Source organism: Elaeis guineensis, chromosome 2 (genome assembly GCF_000442705.2).
Source record: "Elaeis guineensis isolate ETL-2024a chromosome 2, EG11, whole genome shotgun sequence".
NCBI classification, from domain to species: domain Eukaryota; kingdom Viridiplantae; phylum Streptophyta; class Magnoliopsida; order Arecales; family Arecaceae; genus Elaeis; species Elaeis guineensis.
Window position 1 is genome coordinate 76840161 of NC_025994.2, and position 22621 is coordinate 76862781.

General features: G+C 48.4%; 2 protein-coding genes across 6 annotated transcripts in view; both read left to right on the plus strand.

The window, feature by feature from the left end:
- LOC105057711 (protein ACCELERATED CELL DEATH 6) overlaps window positions 1-22621 on the plus strand; it is a 31413-nt gene that overhangs the window by 3014 nt on the left and 5778 nt on the right. For 2 of the 5 annotated variants that reach the window (XM_073251870.1, XM_073251869.1), the window contains exon 2: window positions 17611-17766. The exons of 1 other annotated variant lie outside the window; for it this stretch is intronic. The gene's annotated coding sequence lies outside the window, so the exon portion shown is untranslated. The remainder of the gene's footprint in view (window positions 1-17610; window positions 17767-22621) is intronic. 2 more of the 5 variants (XM_073251872.1, XM_073251871.1) reach the window with 1 other exon arrangement.
- On the plus strand, window positions 1355-10222 carry LOC140855275 (uncharacterized). Its single transcript, XM_073251143.1, has 5 exons — window positions 1355-1565; window positions 2643-2758; window positions 4247-4336; window positions 9397-9639; window positions 9704-10222. Exons 1-5 carry the CDS (start codon window positions 1355-1357, stop codon window positions 10220-10222), a joined length of 1179 nt encoding a protein of 392 aa, XP_073107244.1.

Here is a 22621-nt window from a genome sequence, read left to right on the forward strand (position 1 = left end):
GATGCGACTACACGGATTTCTATACGCATTTCTCTTCACCAAGATGACCCTCCAGCCTCGACTTCTCAAAAACCCACTACTCATCCTGGGCGGGGAGTCTAGGATCTCAGGTGGGACTTCGCGAATGATTGAGTTGCTTATGAAGTACTTCGGGCTATGATTCTTCCAGTTGATGTCGAGGCAATCAACGTGGAAAGTCTTAGATACTACATTAAGCATTCCTATGACTCTCTTCGAGGTGAGTTTAAAAAATTCTCTTCCTTTTCTTTTCCTCTTTTTTCTGATCTTGTCTATTGCTCAACTCATCCACCATGTGGACCACTTCATGGATATTTTGAAGGAAGCCTGGCAGTCCTTGAAGGAGGCCGAGACTAGAGCTGCTCAGTTCGAGGCCCGAGCTGCTCAGGCGGAGAAAAAGGTGATGAGGTCTCAGAGTTGAAGCAAGCGGCCGACAGAAAAATTTAGTCCCTAAAGGCCAAGGTAAAATCAATAGAGGCCGAAGTTGCCGATGTTTGAAACTAGGCTGAAGTGCGATTGGTCGAGGGTCTCCATATGGCAGTAGCTCAGTGGGAGAAGAAGTTGGAATCCGAGAAGCTTGCGGTGGTCAAGGCCTTTCACTCCTTGGAAGAATTAATGACAGCCAAGCTAGAATTTGCTGCTAACTCTCATTTGGAAGGCTTCGTGGACTGCAAGGCCAAGGTCAAAGGCCTTTTTCCAGACATCAACCTTAACCCATTAGATGCTAATGAGGAGGATGTAGGTGCTGAGGAAATCAGGTCGGGAGGTGTCGAGGATGTGCTTGTCGAAGATGTAGGAGCTGCCCCTAGCCTTCGCTTGTGATTGTACTCCCAGAGCCCGATGTCTAATCTGAGAAGCCGGACGCTCCCACCAATGCACAGGACTTGTTTTCTATTTTTCTTTTGTTTTTGTACTTAAGCTCGATGATGGCTGAGCAGATATTGTGCTTGGGCCACTTATGAGTTCCTCAGCTTCGATCGAGTTGATTTTGTAATCAGCCCAACCCATCCATTATAAATCTTCTCATGTTTCATGCAAACTATACATTTTCATCTTCGTCTCTACTGCTTATTTTCATTTGTCATTTTATTTTTCTCTATTATCCATAAAATTTTCCAAGTCACAAGAATCGGACCACGGTGGATCAATCAACCTCATCCTCAATTTTCGTGAAGCTCATCCAGGGGTGAAGTGCATCTGTCTGAGGATGAGATATGCTTGTTTGATCCTGATGTTTGGCCTCTGCTCAACTCATCTAAGGACAAGGAGTGCCAGTTGGCCGTGTCGCATTGTTGGCCTCTGCTTGACTCATACGATAATGAGGAGCATTTGTTAGATGTGTCGTTGGCCTCTCCTCGACTGGTACGAAGATGAGGAGCACCCGGTCATGTCATGTCGCTGGCCTTTGCTTGACTCATATGAGGACAAGCAGCATACGTTGGCCATGCTGTGTCGCTGGCTTCTACTGGACTCGTACGAGGACGAGAAGCACCTGTTGGTCATTATTGATGAGAGAATATTGGGCAAGCATTTTTTATCTGCAAGAAGTAAATCTTTATTGCTAGTTAATATAATTACATTAGGGGTAACAGAATCATCAAGTTTCAGCATTTCAAGTTCGAAGAACTAGTGCTCCATATAATCAATGGAGTTGGTATGCTTGTGGGCACACCATCTCATCAACATGATACGGGCCCTTCCAATTTGGTGATAACTTTTTCTGTTCTGCTGGGCGAGACACTTCAGCTCTTCATAGGATGAGATCCCCTACTCGAAAGATTTTTTCTCTGATTCTTGAGTTGTAATATCAGGCCATTTTCTACTGATAAGTTGCTATTCAAAGTCAAGCTCGCTCTTGCATCTCCTCCAACAGGTCCAAGTTCACCCTTGGATCATGCAAGTTGCTTTCTTCGTTGAACTTTTCCACCCTAAGTGAATCGTTGAACTTTTCCACCCTAAGTGAAGGTAGGCTGACTTCAAGTAGTATTACAACTTCTATCCTGAAGGCCAAGTTGAACGGTGTTTCTCTAGTAGAGATTCATTGCATCTTTTGATAGGCCTAAAGTATGTTGTAGGGTTCTTCAACCCATAGTCCTTTAGCTCAGTCGAGTCTGGTTCTCAATCCCTGCAATAAAGTTTGGTTAGTCACCTCAACCTCAACATTATTTTGAGGATGCACGACCTAGGTCATGCAATGTGCAATTTCGAGCTCTCTACAAAACTCCACTTATTTCGTATTGTCGAGCTAGCACCCATTGTCTGTGATTATGGCTCATGGAAAGCTGAATCTGCAAATGATAGATTTTCACACAAAGTCACAAACCTTTGCTTCGATGATGGGTGCTAGCACTTCTACTTCTATCCACTTTGTGAAGTAGTCAATCGTGATGAATAGAAACTTCCTTTGTGCTGCTAGACCAAGAAGGATCTGAGGATATCCATACCCCATTGGGCAAAAGGCCAAGGTGTCGTAATTGGCACCATGGGGTTGAAGCTCATCGTTGAATACTAGCATTCCTCTGGCATTGATCACATCTTCACACCAAATTGGCTGCATCCTGCTGTAGCATCAACCAAAAATAACCTTGTCGCAGTACTTTATAACCAAGAACTCTGCTTTTCAGGTGGTTGCCACAAATGCTTTCATGAACCTCTCCAAGAGTGTAATTTGCTTCTAATGGGCGAAGACACCGAAGCAGTGGCGGTGAATAGGACCTCTTGTATAGCTTACATGCATCAGGTACCAAGGTGCTTGGTATTTCAACTTTCTAGCCTCTTCATGGTCGGTAGATAGAGTTTCACCCCTCAAATTGAATAATCGGATCTATCCAGCTCAGCTCATGATCAGTCTATATATCATTTGGGCTTCTTCGATACTCGGACTTTCCAAAGTCTCCATATATGAGCTTCTCTTGAGGTCGACAACTCCTATAGCGGCAAGCTTTGACAAGAGGTATGCTCTGACATTCTCGAACCTTGGAATTTGCTGAATGTTCAAGGACGCAAGGTCAGACATAAGATCCTTTACTTTCTTTAGATACTTAACCATGTTAGGTTCTCACACGTCGTATTCATCTCGTATCTGGCCGATGATGAGTTGTGAATCAATGTAAATCCTTAGGTGTTGGACTTCCAATTTTTTGACAATTTTAAGTCCGGCTATCAAGGTTTTGTATTCTGCTTCATTTTTAGAGGCTTTGAATGCAAAGCACATAGCATATTCAGCAATTGCACCTTTTGGGCTAATGAGGATCAGTTCGACCCCAGATCTTGTTATACTGGAAGAACCATCCACATGAAATACCCAGCACTCAGGTTCTTTGGTCTCGAGTTTCAGTGTGAGCTCCTTCTCTTTAGAGATGGTGCATTCCAAGATGAAATCTACCAATGCTTGAGCCTTGATGGATGGCCGAAGGAGGTATTTTATGTAAAACTTTTCGAGCTTAATGGCCTATTTGGTTAGCCAATCTAAAGTCTCAGGTCGGTACTCCACTACCTTGATAGTTTGGTTGGTGAGGATGGCAATTATATGTGCTTGGAAATATGGATATAGCCTCTTTACGAGATTACAATTGCATACACCATTTTCTCCAGCTTTGTGTATCTGATCTCTATATCATAGACGACTTGGCTTATATAATATATGGGTTTCTGAAGTGCACCTTCTTGTAGGATGAGCACCGACTAATTGCTTGAGGAGAGACCGCAAGGTATAAGTATAGGACCTCATCGAATTCTAGTTTGCTAAGGAGTGTTGGGGATCCGAGATACCTTTTCAGTTCATCGAATGTAGCTTGGCATTCTCTCATCCATCGAAAGTCCTTAGTCCATTTTAGAACTCCAAAGAAGGGTAGACTTTTCTCGACTGACCTTGAAAGGAACCTACTGAGGGCTACAATTCTCCCCATGAGGCATTGCACCTCCTTGATCGTGCTCGGTTAGGTCATTTTCTGGAATGCTTGAATCTTCTTTAATTTCATCTCGATCCCATGCTGCAACACCATAAAGATGAGGAATTTACCGAAGGTAACCTTCAAGGTGCACTTGCTTGGTTGAACTTCATGTGAAAGCATTGTAATATTGCAAAGGTCTCTTTAAGGTCAGCAATATGATTCTCGATGGTCCTTTTTACGAGCATGTTGTCCATGTGTACTTTCATGTTCCTCCCAATCTACTCCTTGAAGACCTTGTTGATGAGCCTCTGTTAAATTGCTTCTACATTCTTTAGGCTAAAAGACATAACCCTATAACAAAAAAGATGCTTGTCAATGGTAAAGATAGTCCTCTCCTCGTCCTCAGGGGCTATGCAGATTTGATTGTAATCGGAGAAGACATCCATGAAGGAGAGGAGTTGGTGATCCGATGTAGCATCCACCAACTGATCGATCTGAGGCAGTAGATTCTATCTTTGGGACATGCCCTATTGAGGTTGGTATAGTCAATACGTATGCGTCACTTTCCATTTGCCTTCTTGACCGGATTACATTGGCTAACCACTCGAGGTAGTTTACCTTTCAAACGAAGTCTACCTTCAAGAGTTTGTCCACATCCTCTATGGCTTTCTAGTTCTCTAGCATGAAACTGCTCTTCTTCTGTCTGATGGAACGATGCTCCGAATCCATATTCAAAAGGTGAACAATAACCTCTGGATCTATACCCGGTATATTTGAAGCCGATCAGGCAAATATGTCTATGTTGAATCGAAGAAATGAGATGAGGTGTTGGTGGTCATCATCATTCAAATTAGAATTGATCTGGATTGTCCTAGTTGGGTCGGACTCTTCTAACACAATTGGGATGAGGTCTCCATTAGCTCGTCCCAAACATTGAGCTCTCCTCTAGGTCGAGTTTCTGTGAGAGCCTCATCGCGTAAAGTCGCCATGTTGCATTCCTTGACTAATTTTTGGTCTCCTTGGACCTCATCAATCCCATGCAAAGTGGGGAACTAAATCAATAAGTGATAAGTTGACACCATGGCTCGGAGGGTGTTCAATCCTGATCAACCTAATATAGCATTGTAAGTAGACAGAATTTCATGACCAAAAAGTTGACCTAGATAGTTGACTAGTTTGGAGTTCGTCCCACAGGCAGAGAGAGAGAGAGAAACCCCTTCTACTAGTACAACATTACCAAAAAAGCCAATTAAAGGAGAATCAAGTCTCCTCAGCTGATTGAGCCAAACCTATTCTTACAAAAGCATCATAAAATAAAACATCTTTGGAACTTTCATTATCAATTAAGATACAGTATACATTGTAGTTTGAAATATTCAAAGTCACTACAATTGGGTTATTGTGAGGAGATTTTATTCTCTAAAGGTCGGCATCGGAGAAAGTGATGCCTTCATCTTCGATCTTCTGCTTCTTCTCTTCCTTGGCTTGGCTTGGCTCTAGGTTTGGATCGTCGAGTTGCCTCTCAAAGATTGTATGGATCACGCCCACCATAGGTCTATTCTCTTGGGGACCATTAGCATGAGGTTTTTCAGACCTGGTTTCCTCTTGATTCGCCTATTCTTGGATATGCCATCTTAATTGTCCCCACCTGATGAGCGCCTCAAACTCATCTTTGAGCTATCAACATTCCTTGATATTGTGGCCATGATCTTGATGGTATCGATAGTATTTTCTGGTATTCCGCATGTGAGGTGGGGTTGTCATCCTCCTTGGCCTCAGCAGTTCTCACTGATGTTCTATTTCCATCAGCATTTGAGCTTGAGGTGCGTTAAGTGTAGTATAGCTATTAAATCTTTGAGGTGGAGATCTAGATTGACGGCGTCAGGGGGGAGACCTGGTCTGATCATTTCGTGGAGGTGTTCGGGATCAGTGCGACCTCTTGTTGCCTCACCTACCTTCTCGCCTATGCTCCCTACTCTTATGTTCGTGGTTTTCTTTTTCTTCCCAAGGCTCATTGCTTGGGTGCTCCCTATGCCGAGTCCGTTACTCTGCATTCACATATTTTGCTGCTCTTGCCAACATCTCAATAAAGTCTTTGGGATACCTCTTTTCAAACGAGAAAAAAAAATCTTTCTTAAGTGTTGGTGCAAAAATCCGCCTGCGCCGGAGAAGCTGGAGTTGAGGAAGCCGCGGTCGCCGCCGGGACCTGCAAGGGAAGTCTAAACCGGAGGTGGGGTTGCTCCGGCAAGACCCTCCGACGCTCAAGTCAGTTCTCTGCCTCAACAAGAATGGAGTGCTCGAACGGAGAATTTAGCAGAGTTTTGAGATAAGGCAAAAGAGCTTAAAAAATAACGTATCTGAGTCCCCCCTTTTATAGGCGGGGGAGGCAACGGACTGATGGCGACGTGTGTAACTGCCTGGTAGTGGGCCGCCCATGGTCAGGGGAATTGATTGCGAAAGATAATGGAGCAGACACGTGGGTATCACCTCGACTTGCCACGTGGAATCCGTTATGAGGGGTGGAGCAGCGTCCGTCGTCAGGAGAATCGCATGGTATCCGTCGCAGGAGGTGGAGCAGGTTCGTGGCCGTTACTGTGGCCTGCCAGGGGGATAATGGAGCTGTGCGGAGTCCGCCACAGGAAGTGGAGCAGGGCGGCTATGGCCGCTGCGGCTTGTCAGGGAATGATGATACTGCGTGGAGTACGCCACAGGAGGTGGAGCAGGGTCGCGGCCGTTTTGAGGGCCTGTTAGGGGGCGTGGATCTGTCGATTGAAGCTCGGCAATGGTCGGAGCCGTCGTGAGCGGAGCCCGGCTCCCGTAGGAGTCCGGGCGGAGCTGTTCTGATGCCAGCGGCGGAGTCCAGCTCCCGTAGGAGTCCGGGCGGAGCAGTGCGGATGGCGGCAGAGGCGGCAGAGCCCGGCTCCCGTAGGAGCCCGGGCGGAGCTGTGCTGATGTCGTTGGTGGAGCCCGGCTCCCGTAGGAGTCCGGGCGGAGCTGCGCTTGCTGATGGCGGTGGAGCCCGGCTCCCGTAGGAGTCCGGGCGGAGCTGCACTTGCTGGTGGCGGTGGAGCCCGGCTCCCGTAGGAGTCCGGACGGAGCTGCACTTGCTGATGGCGGTGGAGCCCGGCTCCCGTAGGAGTCCGGGCGGAGCTGCACTTGCTGATGGCGGTGGAGCCCGGCTCCCGTAGGAGCCCGGGCGGAGCTGTGCTGATGTCGTTGGTGGAGCCCGGCTCCCGTAGGAGTCCGGGCGGAGCTGCGCTGCAAACAAAGTCAAGGGTGAAGTCCGGCTCTGATAGGAGTCCGGACTGAGCTTACCAGCAATTGATATTGAGAGCGGAGCCCGGCTCCCATAGGAGTCCGGGCGGAGCTGTTTTGATGTTGGCGGCGGAGTCCGGCTCCCGTAGGAGTCCGGGCGGAGCTGCGCTTGCTGATGGCGGTGGAGCCCGGCTCCCGTAGGAGTCCGAGCGGAGCTGCACTTGCTGATGGCGGTGGAGCCCGGCTCCCGTAGGAGTCCGGGCGGAGCTGCACTTGCTGGTGGCGGTGGAGCCCGGCTCCCGTAGGAGTCCGGGCGGAGCTGCACTTGCCGATGGCGGTGGAGCCCGGCTCCCGTAGGAGTCCGAGCGGAGCTGTGCTTGCTGATGGCGGTTCCGCCGTGGGTTCCGGCTGTGGGTATTTTATACCCAACACCAGTCCCCCTACATCCGAGTTTTGAATTTCAAACGAAGGAAGTACACAGAAGTACAGCCGGAACCGTCCCTTCGAATCCCGCGCCCTGCCGCTCCCAGATATTTTGGCATTAAATGAGCGCGTGCCGGAGTCTTTTCGAATTGGGGCGGTACGAGGGGACGCTTCGAAGACCCCGCAGGTACGCTGGCCTAGGTACGGCGCAATTATGGCCCTGCCAACCGCCAGCCGCCTTCAGCCGTCTGCCACGGGGAGTGGGACACGTGTCGGATGCGGACTGGCCTGGGGGATTCGAGATCATTATGGCGCCGGATCCCAGGGTCTATTTAGACCCGTCCTCCCCCTTTCAGGCGTCCCACTCTGCTTCTGATTTCTTGTCGGCGTCTGTCATCTCCCCGAGAGTCTGCTCTAGCGAACGCCCTCTCGAGCCGTAGGCGCCTTCCGTTCCTCGCTCCCCAGGCCCCCAGAGCAAGATAGGTTAGTGCCCACCTTCTCCTTCTTACCGCTTAGGGTCCTCTCCTCCTTCCTCTTCTTTCGTGTCCTCTCCTGAGTTGACTTCCGACGTCCCCCTCCTTTCTCGGCTTGCATTTCTAGGGCCCTTTAGGTTCTCCCCCAAAGAAAAATGTCTTCCGATTCTTCTTCCCCCGTAAGCTCTGGGAGTTCTTCTGCTTCAAACCCCCAGGCCCCTGTCTCTGCGGACGAACCCGCGTTTGGGGCAGGGTCTCGCCCGGTCTTCGCACCGGGCGCTATTCCTTGTTCGTCGACTCCGGACGAACTTCTCCTGATAAGGGCTCGGTACGGGGTCCCTTCAGAGTACGATCTGGAGCTTCCTGGCCCCTCCGACCGGGCCAACGGTCCCCCTCCTGATCGCTTCTGTTTGTACCAGGAGGCATTCCGTGCCGGACTCCGGCTTCCGCTCCCAGCTTTTGTTGCCGCCTTCTTTCGTTTCTTAGACATTTCTCTCGCTTCTGTCGCCCCGAATTCCTTTAGGTTTTTGATAGGATTTCTCTCCCTCTGTCACATAGCCGAGGTCCAGCCTTCCCTCTCCCTGTTCAGACATTTCTACACTTTCAAACGCCATCCTTCAGCGAAGGATTGGTGGTACTTCTCCCCCCAGTTCGGTAAGAAGGGGTTGCTGAAGGGCGCCCCTTCTTCGATTCACAACTGGAAGGGGAAATTTCTCTTCATTTACTGCCCGACCCTGGAATTGGGCCTGTCCCCTTGGGGGTCTCTGAGGGATTCCGTCCGCCGGGCTCCTGGCCTGGGAGAGGACGATCTTCAGGCCGCCCAGAAGCTCCTGAGTTATCCCGCTCCTTCCCTTCCAAACCTACTGAGGGAGCCGCTTCTCTTCAACATCGGCCTGAGCCCTCAAGATCCAGCAAGTATACATCCTTCCTTTTTTTGTCTTCTTCTTCCCTCTCTTCCTTTCTCTCTCTTTTTTCCTCTTTTCTCTCTCTCTTTTTTCTTTCTTCTTCTTCTCTTTTTTTTTTTTTTTTTTTTTTTTTTTCGGACTGATTGGTGCTGCTTTTTCCTTCTTCTTTTCTTTTTCCGTTTTTTTTTTTTTTTTTTTTTTTTTTTAGCAATGGACGCCGAAGCCACACGGATGCTCGCCAAGGCCATGAGAGCCCAGAAAAGGAAGGGCGCGACGACTTCCGGCTCGGCGAAGAGGGCCAGGGTGGAGGAGACGGGCTTGGCCGCACCCGTCCAGGCGACCCCGGCAATCGACATTCCTTCGGATGCCGAGCCAGCGGCCCCCCGGGCTCCCTCAGGGAGCCCACCGACTGGGGTCCCCATTCCGGAGGTCCGCCCCGCGGAGGCGCCTGCCGCGGGGAGGAGGAGAAAATCGGTGGCCCGCAGGCCGAGCAGCCACCGAGCCGCTGCAGACGAGTCCGTCTGCTCCGAGGGGGGATCGGAGAACCCCTTCAACGACAAGGCCCTAATCCGCCGGCTGCTCGATGGTTGCATCCTGTCCGATGTCGTGGAGAGGATCGACCGCGCCGATCCCGAGCAGCGGGCCTGGGACACCTTGGGGTCCTTTCTTGAGGTAAGCGGATTTTTACTTGCTCAGTTGCTCGGTCTTTGTTGTAATTCTCTATTTGTCTTTGCAGATCGGGCACCAGCTCTTCGCCTATGTTGAGGCGTCAGGCCGCATGAGAAGGGATCTTCTTCGGGCGGAGGAGCGCTGCCAAGACGAGGTTGCTCGTCTTCAAGCGAAGACGGCCGAGGTGGCCGCCCTCCGGGAGGCTCTGGAGAGAGAGAGACAAGACCGGGAAGAGGAAAGGCGAGTCCGGGAGGAGGAGAGGCGAAGTTTGGAGGAGTCGGTAAGGAAGGCGGAGGCCGAGGTCGCCCATCTGGCCGAGCAAACTCCGGTTCTGGTCTCGGAGGCCAGGACCCTTGCAGTGGAGGAGTTCAAGACCTCCGCGGAGATGAGGGAGCTGAACGTCCAGTTCGGCCTGGAGGCGTTCACCAAGGGGTTCGAGCTCTGCCGAGAGAGGATGGCCAGCAGATATCCCGACCTTGATCTCGGCTTTTTGGAGGAGTCTGACGACGAGGCCGCCCCTCCGTCCGCTGCTGTCGCAGCCGCGCCCCCCGCGTCGAGCTCTCCACCCCCTGCCCCCGAGGTCTGAGACCTCCGATCTTGTATCTTTCTTTTGTCGCCATATTTCCCTTCGGCTTGTCTTCAAAATTAATAAAGTCGAACTTCTTATTGTGGATGGCCTTTCCTTCCCCCTGCCTCTTCTTTTCTGCCTTTCTTCTTGTAAAGAGTTGGTCTCTGACGTTTGCATCTTCCGATGGCAGCGTCCTGCCGAAGCACTTCCCTTGCTCCTGGGGGTCCCGCTGAAGTCAACTATCCAACGGCTAAAAAAGGAGGTCCTCCACCTGACGAAGAAGTTGAAAAAGTCGGAGGGCGAGCTCTGCCAGGCGAAAAAATGCTATTCCGAGGCCGCCGCTGAGGCCGCCCACTTTAGGAGTCTCCAAGTGAAGGCAATCATGGACTACAGCCGGAGGAAGGCGAACTTTGCGAAGGAGCTCGAAGAATGCACGAAGAGCGCTAGCGACCGAACTTGGGCTCAAGAAGCCAGGATCAGCGCCCTTAAAGTGGAGCTGTCGGCTGCCAAGAGGAGGATCGGCCAGCTGGAAGGGAACTCACCCCGGCTCACAGCGCGGGATGAGCAGATATGGTCACAAAAAGTTTCCGACCTCCAGAAGCAGCTTCAAGATGCCGAGATGAGCCACGATGTGCAGCGGGCCAGCTGGTGCCGACAGGTAGAGGAGCACAAGGGGAGATTCCGTCGAGCGGCGGACGAGGTAGTCCGTCTCCAGAGGCAGTTGGTTACTAGGGCGCATCTTGCTAACGCCCAAGATAACGAAGAGCTCCAAGCCCTGAGAGGCTCTGTCGAAGGGATTTCTGTCTCCCTTGGGGAGAAGACAGCTGAGCTTCAACAAGTAAAAATCCAACTGGGACTTGAGCGGAAGGCCGTCGCGGACGCAGAGGCGGAGTCCGAAGTTTTGCGGAAGTGGCATCGGGAAGCGGAGGCTGAGAGCCGGCGACTTCGTCAGGCGCTCCAGGATATGCTGCAAAAGAAGGAAGAACTAGAGGAAATGGTGGAGACCCTGAGGCAGTCCTGGTCGGGGATGGAGGTGATCACCCTATGTTAGAGGGAGCAGGACCTCCTTAGAGTTCTTTTGTAGTCACCCCCTTTTTGTAGCTGCCCCCCTTTTCTTTTCTTGTCGTTTTGTCCCTCTTTTTCTGGCCGTCCTAACCCTGTAGTACATATATCGGAAATGAGAAAAAGGCATTTTGTGTTACCTTGTCCGCGCGTAGCACTAATATTGTCGTTCGTTGACCCTTTCTCGTTGTTTGGCCTGTTTGGCTTAGAGGTCGTCGTGGGAAAGGGCTCTTCCCTTCCATCCGATCTCGTCATGTGGCCGAGCCTCGCCACCGTTTTTAACCCTTGCTGGCGAAGTGGCGGATGGAGCCCGGCTTTCTTAGGAGCCCGGGCGAAGTCTTTCTTGGGGGCGGAACCCGGCTCCCGTAGGAGTCCGGGTGAAGTTTACCTTGGCGGCGGAACCCGGCTCCCGTAGGAGTCCGGGTGAAGCTTTACCTTGGCGGCGGAACCCGGCTCCCGTAGGAGTCCGGGTGAAGCTTACCTTTGCGGCGGAACCCGGCTCCCGTAGGAGTCCGGGTGAAGCTTACCTTTGCGGCGGAACCCGGCTCCCGTAGGAGTCCGGGTCTTCCATTTTGCTTGAGCCGGTCGCGAGGTTCTCGTTATCAGCCTGGCTTGTGGGGGCGCGTTAGGGCGCTGTAAGGCCTCTCCCCCCTCCGGTCTAAAAGAACCGGGCCTTCAACTTTGCTCATGTCAGGACGAGGTTCTCCTCCTGTTCCTGACATGGCTATGGGGGCACATTAGGGCGTTGCAAGGCCTCTCCCCCCATCCAGTCTAAAAGAACCGGGCCTTCGACTTTGCTCAAGTTAGGGCGAGGTTTTCCTCCTGTCCCTAACAGGGCTGTGGGGGCACATTAGGGCGTTGTAAGGCCTCTCCCCCCATCCGGTCTAAAAGAACCGGGCCTTTGACTTTGCTCAAGTTAGGGCGAGGTTTTCCTCCTGTCCCTAACAGGGCTGTGGGGGCACATTAGGGCGTTGTAAGGCCTCTCCCCCCATCCGGTCTAAAAGAACCGGGCCTTTGACTTTGCTCATGTCAGGACGAGGTTCTCCTCCTGTTCCTGACATGGCCGTTGTTTTTTGGAGAGGTCATATCCAGTCATAATACATCCGCGTTAAGCAGGAGGAGTGCGTTAGCTAGAAAGAAAAGTAGATTCAAAACGAAACAGTAAGCAATACATTTACAGTTCTCCCGCTCCTCCTTGAGGCCCTCCGGCGATGGAGTCGATGGTCCCGATAGGAGGCCGGTCCCCGGGCTGCTCCTCCCTCTTCTGTGGTTCGGGCGGTGGGAGGGCTCTTGGCCGGTCTCCTCTACCCTCAGGCCTGCGGCGGATGAATCTGTCGAGCCGACCTCGCCGGATGAGCTCCTCGATCTCGTCCTGGAGCTGGATGCACTCTTCAGTGTCGTGGCCGTGGTCGCGGTGGTAGAGGCAGAACTTGTTGGGGTTGCGCTTTCCGGGGTGCGTGCGCATCCTCTCCGGCCTAGGGATCAGCTCCCTGACCTCCATCAGTACCTGGGCCTTCAAGGCGTTGAGGGGGGCGTAGCTGCGGAACTTCCCTGGCGGGGAACCCCGCCGAAACCTGTTGTCCGGGCTTCTCTGCCTGCGTGCCCGGGGTGGAGTATGGGCGCGCTTGTGCCCAGGAGGGGATCGGGAGCGAGGCCGGGCTTCCCTTGGCCTCTTCTCAACTGCGGGCTTGCCAGAATCTCCCGCCTGGCGCTCCCTCGCAGTCTCTTCATCCTTCATTTTGAAGGCCTCTTCCGCTCGGGCGTATCCTTCAGCCCGAGCCAGCAGATCAGCAAAATCCCTGGGATACTTCTTCTCCAGGGAGTACAAGAGATCATTCTTCTGAAGGCCACCTTTCAGGGCGGCCATGGCAACCGACTGGTCCAAGTTCCGGACCTCCAACGCCGCAATGTTGAAGCGGTTGATGTAGGCCCGTATGGACTCCCCTTCCCTCTGCTTGATGTTGATGAGGGACTCCGAACCTTTCCGGGGACGTCGGCTGCTGACAAAATGGGCCACGAATTGGTGGCTCATTTGGTCGAAGGAGAAGATGGTACCCGGCTTCAGTGCCGAGTACCAGTTTCTTGCTGCTCCCTTCAAAGTAGACGGGAAAGCCCGGCACAAGATGGCGTCGGGGGCACCATGAAGCAGCATCATCGTTCGGAAGGCCTCCAGGTGGTCCACCGGGTCCGACGTCCCGTCGTAGCTTTCAAACTGGGGGAGCTTGAAATTCGGCGGGATCGGTTCCTGCATAATCATTTGGAAGAAGGGAGGGTCAGTGCAGATATCCTCACCGTAAGCGGGAGGCGCATGGCGGAGTTCTTCGATCCGCCGGTTCATCTCCTGGAGCCTCCGGTCCAGGAAATCCTCTCGACTTCGAGTCTCGAGGGTCCTTTGGCAGAACGGGGGCATGGATCTCCCAGGGGTGGAGTCGTGGTCCGACTGAGGGCTCTCCACCTTTGGATTCGCCTTCTCGGGAAGGACGGGGCGGCTAGCCCAGGTGGCCCGCCCCACCGCCGGGTTCTGGCATTCCGGAGATGCCCCTTCCGGATGCGCCGACGCCTGCGGCGGCTGCTGCTGCATCGCCTGTACGGCCTCGACGAGGCCCTTGACCTGCTGCGCCAGCAAGTCAAACTGCTCCGCGCCGACCGCCGTCGCCGGAGGGGGAGGAGGAGCTGGCTGAGAAACGGGAGGGGAGGCCGGAGCCTGAGATCTGGTCGCGGAGGCCGTGGACCGCCGGGTGGACGCCCTGCGCGGAGGCATCGGGTGTCGATCTCGTGGGGGAGGATTAGGAGTAGATGACGGAGAGATGGCCGGAGGTGGCTCCGTTGAGCGCTCCTTCAAGAACAAGGGTGCTGCGAAGACACAAAAAGTTCCTCCTTCTAGCGCCAATCCTGTTGGTGCAAAAATCCGCCTGCGCCGGAGAAGCTGGAGTTGAGGAAGCCGCGGTCGCCGTCGGGACCTGCAAGGGAAGTCTAAACCGGAGGTGGGGTTGCTCCGGCAAGACCCTCCGACGCTCAAGTCAGTTCTCTACCTCAACAAGAATGGAGTGCTCGAACGGAGAATTTAGCAGAGTTTTGAGATAAGGCAAAAGAGCTTAAAAAATAACGTATCTGAGTCCCCCCTTTTATAGGCGGGGGAGGCAACGGACTGATGGCGATGTGTGTAACTGCCTGGTAGTGGGCCGCCCATGGTCAGGGGAATTGATTGCGAAAGATAATGGAGCAGACACGTGGGTATCACCTCGACTTGCCACGTGGAATCCGTTATGAGGGGTGGAGCAGCGTCCGTCGTCAGGAGAATCGCATGGTATCCGTCGCAGGAGGTGGAGCAGGTTCGTGGCCGTTACTGTGGCCTGCCAGGGGGATAATGGAGCTGTGCGGAGTCCGCCACAGGAAGTGGAGCAGGGCGGCTATGGCCGCTGCGGCTTGTCAGGGAATGATGATACTGCGTGGAGTCCGCCACAGGAGGTGGAGCAGGGTCGCGGCCGTTTTGAGGGCCTGTCAGGGGGTGTGGATCTGTCGATTGAAGCTCGGCAATGGTCGGAGCCGTCGTGAGCGGAGCCCGGCTCCCGTAGGAGTCCGGGCGGAGCTGTTCTGATGCCGGCGGCGGAGTCCGGCTCCCGTAGGAGTCCGGGCGGAGCAGTGCGGATGGCGGCAGAGCCCGGCTCCCGTAGGAGCCCGGGCGGAGCTGTGCTGATGTCGTTGGTGGAGCCCGGCTCCCGTAGGAGTCCGGGCGGAGCTGCGCTTGCTGGTGGCGGTGGAGCCCGGCTCCCGTAGGAGTCCGGGCGGAGCTGCACTTGCTGATGGCGGTGGAGCCCGGCTCCCGTAGAAGCCCGGGCGGAGCTGTGCTGATGTCGTTGGTGGAGCCCGGCTCCCGTAGGAGTCCGGGCGGAGCTGCGCTGCAAACAAAGTCAAGGGTGAAGTCCGGCTCTGATAGGAGTCCGGACTGAGCTTACCAGCAATTGATATTGAGAGCGGAGCCCGGCTCCCGTAGGAGTCCGGGCGGAGCTGTTTTGATGTTGGCGGCGGAGTCCGGCTCCCGTAGGAGTCCGGGCGGAGCTGCACTTGCTGGTGGCGGTGGAGCCCGGCTCCCGTAGGAGTCCGGGCGGAGCTGCACTTGCTGATGGCGGTGGCGGTGGAGCCCGGCTCCCGTAGGAGTCCGGGCGGAGCTGCACTTGCTGGTGGCGGTGGAGCCCGGCTCCCGTAGGAGTCCGGGCGGAGCTCCCGTAGGAGTCCGGGCGGAGCTGCACTTGCTGGTGGCGGTGGAGCCCGGCTCCCGTAGGAGTCCGGGCGGAGCTGCACTTGCCGATGGCAGTGGAGCCCGGCTCCCGTAGGAGTCCGGGCGGAGCTGTGCTTGCTGATGGAGGTTCCGCCGTGGGTTCCGGCTGTGGGTATTTTATACCCAACATTAAGCAATCCAGCTTTAAGAGCAGTCATTGCTACCGATTGATCCAAGTCATGCACCTCTAAGGTTGCAGTGTTGAAGTGGCTAATATAGTCTCCAAGAGATTCGCCTTCTTGCTGTTTGATACTGACAAGTGAGTCCGAGCCACGACGCTATTAGCGACTATTGATGAAGTGGGTCACAAACAATCGATCGAGCTGCTTGAAGGAACTGATTGAGCTAGGCTGAAAGGTTGAGTACTAATATTGGGCTGCTTTTCTTAAGGTGGATGGGAACGTCTGGCAGAGAATTCTATCAGTTGCCTCATGAAGAAGCATTAGAGCTTTGAAGTCTCCAAGTGGTTGATGGGATCCGAGGTCCTATTATACGATTCCAATCGTGGCATCTTGAACTATGGGGATAGTGGCTTGTCCATTATCCTCCCAGAGAATGGAGGATTAGTATTGAAGCCGAGCTCTATTGTTGTTGAGTTCGGTCCTGCAGCGCTTCAATCTGTTGCTATATCTCTTGAAATCCCCTCTTCACCTCGGCATCTTGAGCAGTGTAAGGCTCTCGGTGCCAGGGAGAAAGGTTGCTCAGGATGGAGTCCTTTCCTAACTGTGGGGTCGGGGAATGCCTACATTATCCTTGATCATCGCTCAGAGGTTAGCTATGTCGACTATACCCCTATCTTGAACTGGAGGAGGTGAATGCTATATCATCTGTCTAGCTTGATCTCGATGAGGAGCTTCTATAGTAGGCTAAGGTGCAGCAACCTGCTGCATTCGTTGCACTATGGTAGTCAAAGCTTCCACCTACTAGACGAGGCTGTTAAATTGATCGTTGGAGACCATTGGAGAAGGTTGTGGAGGTGATGGCACCTAGACTGATTCAGGCATAATAGCTTGCTATTGTTTTTCATTAGGTCGTGCGCCGTTAAAGCGGCAAGAGGCATTTGAAGCTCCTCTTCATGGCCTCATGACGAATCGCTTTTTCTATCTTCAAATGAGCTCCGAATGTGACTATAAATAGAGTCCTTCTAGTGCCAATCTGTTGCTACCAAATTTCAAGTGGGAGAGGTTGTGGGTGATCTCCTCAGGTGGAAGCTGGTTGGCAGATGCCTCGACTGGAGACTTCTAGGAAGAGGGCGAGGAGAAAGGACCTCGTTTGGAGATGAGGAACTCTTGAGTGCTAGAATAGGACCTGTAAAAAGCCCTTGATTGGAATGTTTTTCGATGGGGACCCTCTAATGCTCAAGTTAGTTGGAAATTGGAGAACAGTAAGAGAGCGTTTTGAGGCCTTTCGAAAGGTTACCTGGGGTCTCCTTTTTTTTCTTATTTATAGAGGGGGAGTAAAAGTCATATACATCGGGGGAACTAGCCATTCCCAGAAAGTGTGAGTTGATCCCACTGGCAAAGATCGTGTTTTCACGTTTGTGACATGGAGCCAGCTGGTAATTGCCATTTGGGGGCGTAATCTGATCTTGGTGGTTGAGGTTCCTTATCTACTATTTGTGCAGCCACGAGCAGATTGCTTTCTCAAAATAGTCTTCTTACCGGATCGGGATGACCTGTCCAATTCGGACAATTATCCGTAACTCCTCCAAATTGGCCATGCCGCCCCTTACCTACCTCAGTTATGCCTGAGGACCTGGTTGGCCGAGGCTGAGGTAATCGTCCACAACAGGTTGTAAAATTGATCTCCCTCTTCCCTTGTATGCGCTCTTCTTGTTGGTCATTTTCAAGGAAACATGGGAAAGGAAATTTTGCACTTATGTTTTTCTAATAATTAGCCTAAACTCTATTATGCATTGTACACGATCTTGTTTCTTTCGTATCCCACTTTTCAAATTGGAATTTTTTTTGGCATTATCCAGTCTTTATCTTTGGATTGATATCTTATTTGCCTTTTTTAAGGAGATTTGTTCTTATTGAGCTTTCGATCTCAATCTTCAATGCAGTTTGAGAGGATTTTCTGTTGCCATGGTTGTAGGAATATGTATTCTTCTTCCTGTAAATTATTTGGGGGACCAGCTTCGTGATATTGACTTTTCTGATCTTCCAAACAAGTCCTTGGATTTATTCAGCATTTCAAATGTAAAGGATGGCTCGAATAGGTATCTCCTGCTTGTTTAGTTTTTACTGCTGTTTCTTACTCAATGGACTAATAAAGCATAATTCTTCTTGGCCTAATAAAAAACTGGCTGAGATATCAATCGGATGTAGAACTGACCATGGCCCTTAAATTAATGCATGACTTATTAATGTTACCACATACAGCATGTTGCAGTCTTGGGCCTGAACACAGGACTTGAGATATTATTTACCACTGTATTGTTTACTTGATGCTTATAGACTTTAGAATTATGTGAAGCGTAATTTGTACTGTTGCATAATTTTACAAAATTTGCTGGATTATTTAACTATTCCTTGTACTGCAAATATTAATTGTGATAAATGTTGAAGAGGAAAAAAGAAAAAAATAGTTGTTAAAGAGAGCAACTGCAAAAGATTTTGTTGATCTCTTTCGATTATACACCTTTTACTCATACTGCGCTGTTTCAAATTTGTGCAAGTACCTGATGGAATTACCCATGTGCAAATATCTGATGTTAATAAAATGTGGTACCCTGATTTCAGATTTTAGGATCCACGGTTATCAATTGAAATTCAAATTGGAAATATGATTAGAAATAATAATGAAAAAGAAGAAAATAAGAGATTATAGATGTAGGTAAGAGCAAAAGGAAAAAAAAAAAAAAATTATTGCTTAGCTTAAAGTTTTGGCTGAAACCAAAGAACATTTTATTTTTCAGACAATTAAGTGGGTATGTTCCCATTTCAGCCTGCTTCTGCGGAAGGCTCTTTGATTCACCTGAAACATAAAAGGAGTAAAGAAGCTAAAAAGTGCTTTTTTAGTTATTTTTCATGATTCCTTATCTTTTCATACGTATAGCATCCAAGTCCTAAAACTTCTTAATTATGACCTAACAGTCATTCTCGATTACTTAAAATAATTCCATATCTATACTTTTAGTTATGAAATTTCGGTTTCAATTTGATCAGCAATGCATGAAGTTTTATAAATTTTACTTATATCCTTCACAGATAGATTGATAATACCAATTGATATGGTAAATGTCATAAATTTGACAGTTAGCACGTTAGCGATGTGTTGTTCTAACCTCACTTCATTAACTATTCCATAATTGTGATGCTTGATTTCATGATTTTGTTTATTAATTTATTAACCTTGAATTATTATTTTTCATGTTTTTTCATCCTCTGGTCCTAAATAATTCGAAGCAAAATGAAATGCTGAGGTGAGATTGGGACTTTGATTAGTGGATTATCCAGGTTGTCAGAATTATGGTAAACTTTAATTCAAGGTTGAACTTAGCTTTGTTCAAGCTTAAAATGAGGGTGTTTTTGGTATTGCTTCTGCTTTGTAAAAAAGGAGAATCAAAAGCTAGGTTTTCTAGCTTCTCCTAGATGCACTTTTCTGACTTTTCTTCATGTGGAAGCACATTTTAGGCAATGTTACCAAATACTTTTTTTAAGTGTTTTTGCAATAAAAGTTACTAAAGTAGTTTCTTTTTTCCTGCAAATACACCTTGAGCTTGGATGAAATTTGATATAAGATCAATTGATTTTGACTCAATTTAAGGTTATGAAGCTGATTGAAATAGGCTTGTGGTTGGCTTTATTTGAAATTACTCTAGATCAAGCTCAACAAATAACAAATGAACCAAGCTTGATCAAATCCAGGCTTGATCATTGTCAGCTTAATTACAACCCTTGAAACTACCTTGATGTGGCTTATTCAGTTTAGAGAATCTCGAGAACAATTTTATCTTACATTTGTCACTGGTTGTTTGATTGAATGTTCCATCTAAAGTTTCCTTCACTGTCTTAATGCCATGTTTGCTTAGAGAAAGATAAAAACCATGTACTCTGTGTTAGAACACAGCCGACTTTACCTTCTAAAATATTCTGTCCTATGTACACATCTAACTGAAGTTTTGACCCTAACAACTTCAAGGTTGGAATTGCCACTGTGTGCAGGGCTGTGCTCACACTGGGCAAGCATGTGAATTTTGTAGGGTATCAACTGGTGTTGGCTCATATCAACCTGTGCCAGTTCGGCATGGATTGGTATGGCTCAAGAACACCTTTTTTTTTGTGGTTATGGACTTATGGTGTCAGCATATGTTGTGCCATGCTGTGAGAGCCATTGACCGGCAGGTCCCATGCCTGCAGTGCTTAAATCCTTGGATGACAGCAGAAAAGCTACCTCTTATTTTAATGGCAGATGGAGCACTATGTTAACTTTCAGCTAAGGTTGGGGAGAATATTCAATGGCTTCTCTCTTTAGGTTTTATTGGAAATACACACCTATCAATAAAGTTCTATGTGATTTTGTTTAGTTGCATATTGTCTAAGATAAGTTTGTGATAAATTGCACTTTTTTATATTGTAATAATTGATGTTATTAAAGTTTTAAATTCTATAGGACAAAGGTGTCCTAGTATCTCTATGGAATGGTGCATCCCACTATCCCATCCCATTTTAACAGCTACTCGGTAAATATTCTTCATCTTTTTCTCCTTATTCCTTCCTTTCTTTCATTCTTTCTTTTCTTCTTTTTCTTCTATCTTTTTTCTTTCCATTTGTTTTTCTTTCTTTTTTTTATCACTTCCTTTCTTTTTTTCCTTTTCTTCTTCTTTCTCTTTCCTTTCTTCCTTCTTTCCTTCCTTTCTTTTTCTTCTTTCTCCCTTTCTGTCTTTCATTTTTCTTCTTCTTCTTTCATTTGTCAAAGTATTATTACTGGTTCTTTTTCATTTCTCTGAAGTAAGCTCAACAAGGGCAGTCAATAAAAATTGCACCACTTATCATTCAGTACTACATGGAGCCTCTATTTAGTATTAGGCTTAGATCAGACACAGTAGTTTGTAAATCCTGTCTTTAGTAATGTCATATGGCATTTCCTGGCGATATGGTGCTTTCCGTTCTGTTTATCAAATTGCTTCTTTTCAAACAAATGCAATTATTGTGCAAGCAAATTATGAATTTATCTTATCCTGGGGAAAATTTTTGTACTTCTGTGAGTGAAAAATAAATAATTAAGAACTAATCTATCCTTTTTATCCTGATTAGAGATTTTTCTGAAGGACTGTAAACAAATGGAGTAACAAGTAGAGATGAAAAAAATCATCATCACTTTGTCAACAAACATGCACTTCAGCATCCTTTCTTTGACCCACCAACCTAGACCTGATGATGCTCCTTACTGGCCCCATTGGAGCCTATGGTAAATTGATCCAAACAAATAGATCCAGTCCATCTTTAGATGTTCTTTTGCTGACTTCCCTTTATCAGTCCTATTGTCACCTTAAAAACTTAGCCCATGTCCAACTCAGCATTTTCATCTGTAGAATGTTCATGCTATGTTCACAGGACCTCTTTTTTTGACAAATAATTTCATTGATATAATAAAGAGGGGATCTTATGAAATTACCTGGTCTTAATGGTATTAGATGGTGGCATATTATTCTGGAGGTGCGTCTGCATTTTACAATACTTATTCTTTGTCCTACCGTAGACATTAATGTCCTTTTTAATTATTTTGTGTAAATAGCACCGAGCTATACTCCTGCAGAAGTTGCGGCCATGCACTCTGGATTTTTGGCAAAAACATTCTTGTACTAATCTACCTCCCGCTATTGTTTCTAATTCATTATAAAATGCCTCATAAGAATGCCTATACAGAAAAATTCAAGATTCTAGATGCTTTATAAAATTTTTAACATCAGTGTTAATCACATGGGAACTGTTGGGGCTCCTATTTCAAACACTCTGCAAATTTAGTATACATTAATGTGAGATAGAACTTTGATATTTCTAGAAATATCTTATCTTTATGGAAATCTGGTTCTCTATTTAGTCTATTGTTGAACTTTTCGCAATAATGGTTCACAATTTTGTCAAGAAATTCCAAAACGAAAACATTTCATCTAGATCCAACCTGAAAATGGGGTCAGTTCTAGATTTTGACCAAAACTAACCTGTGAAACTAAATTTCTTCGAGAGATGACTTTTTATGCTATTTTTTGCCATTTCCTCAGGCATTTAAATTTTGAGATGCATTTCCACTAGATTAAAGCTAGATATTGTAAGTTTTTAGAAGACAAGAACCATTGCAAGTTTGCAATGCTATATTGCACAGTGGTCTAGAAGAAAAGTAAATTTTTCAGCATAAATCTAGCTATCTTGGAGCTCCAATGTTGTAGACATATTTGTTATTATATGCCAGATTGCCATCAAACAGTAAAATGATTATTTACAAACGCACACCAAACATGATATTTGAACACTATTTTTTGTTAAAAAAAACTGTTTAAGTGCAAAACTGTGGAACAAATACATCCAAAGTACCTAAGCAACATTTGATTACTTTTAGATAATGTCTGATTAATTTTTTGGACTTGTTTGAGTTTTCTTTATTGCCTTGTTTGGTGTAATTTTAGTTGATGGGTTTTGGATTGCCTTATAATTATGAATCAGAGCTGCAGAAACTGGAGAGTTGGAACTGCTGAAGTTGCAGAAATCATCAAAACCGGAATTTGTAAGGACTGGTTGAAACCTAGATTGAGTTTGCCAGCATCAAGTTTTGCTTGAAATGCCGGGATCAAATCAAACTTATATATTTCCTTTTTTCTCTTTAAAAGAAGGAAGTTTAAACTCTTTAACTGAAACAAAAGAAAGCAGAAAATCTTCATTATGAACATTAGAGGTGAAACCACCTTCAAATACTGTAAAGCTGGCATTTATGGTATTGTCACTATGGGTTTTCTAAAGCAATTTAATTTTAAAAGGAACAGATTTTTAACTTATAAGACTGCCTAGCTCTATCATTTGTCATTACCCGGTTGTGGAGTATGTTAGGTTTGTGACCTCATACAGAGTCGATTG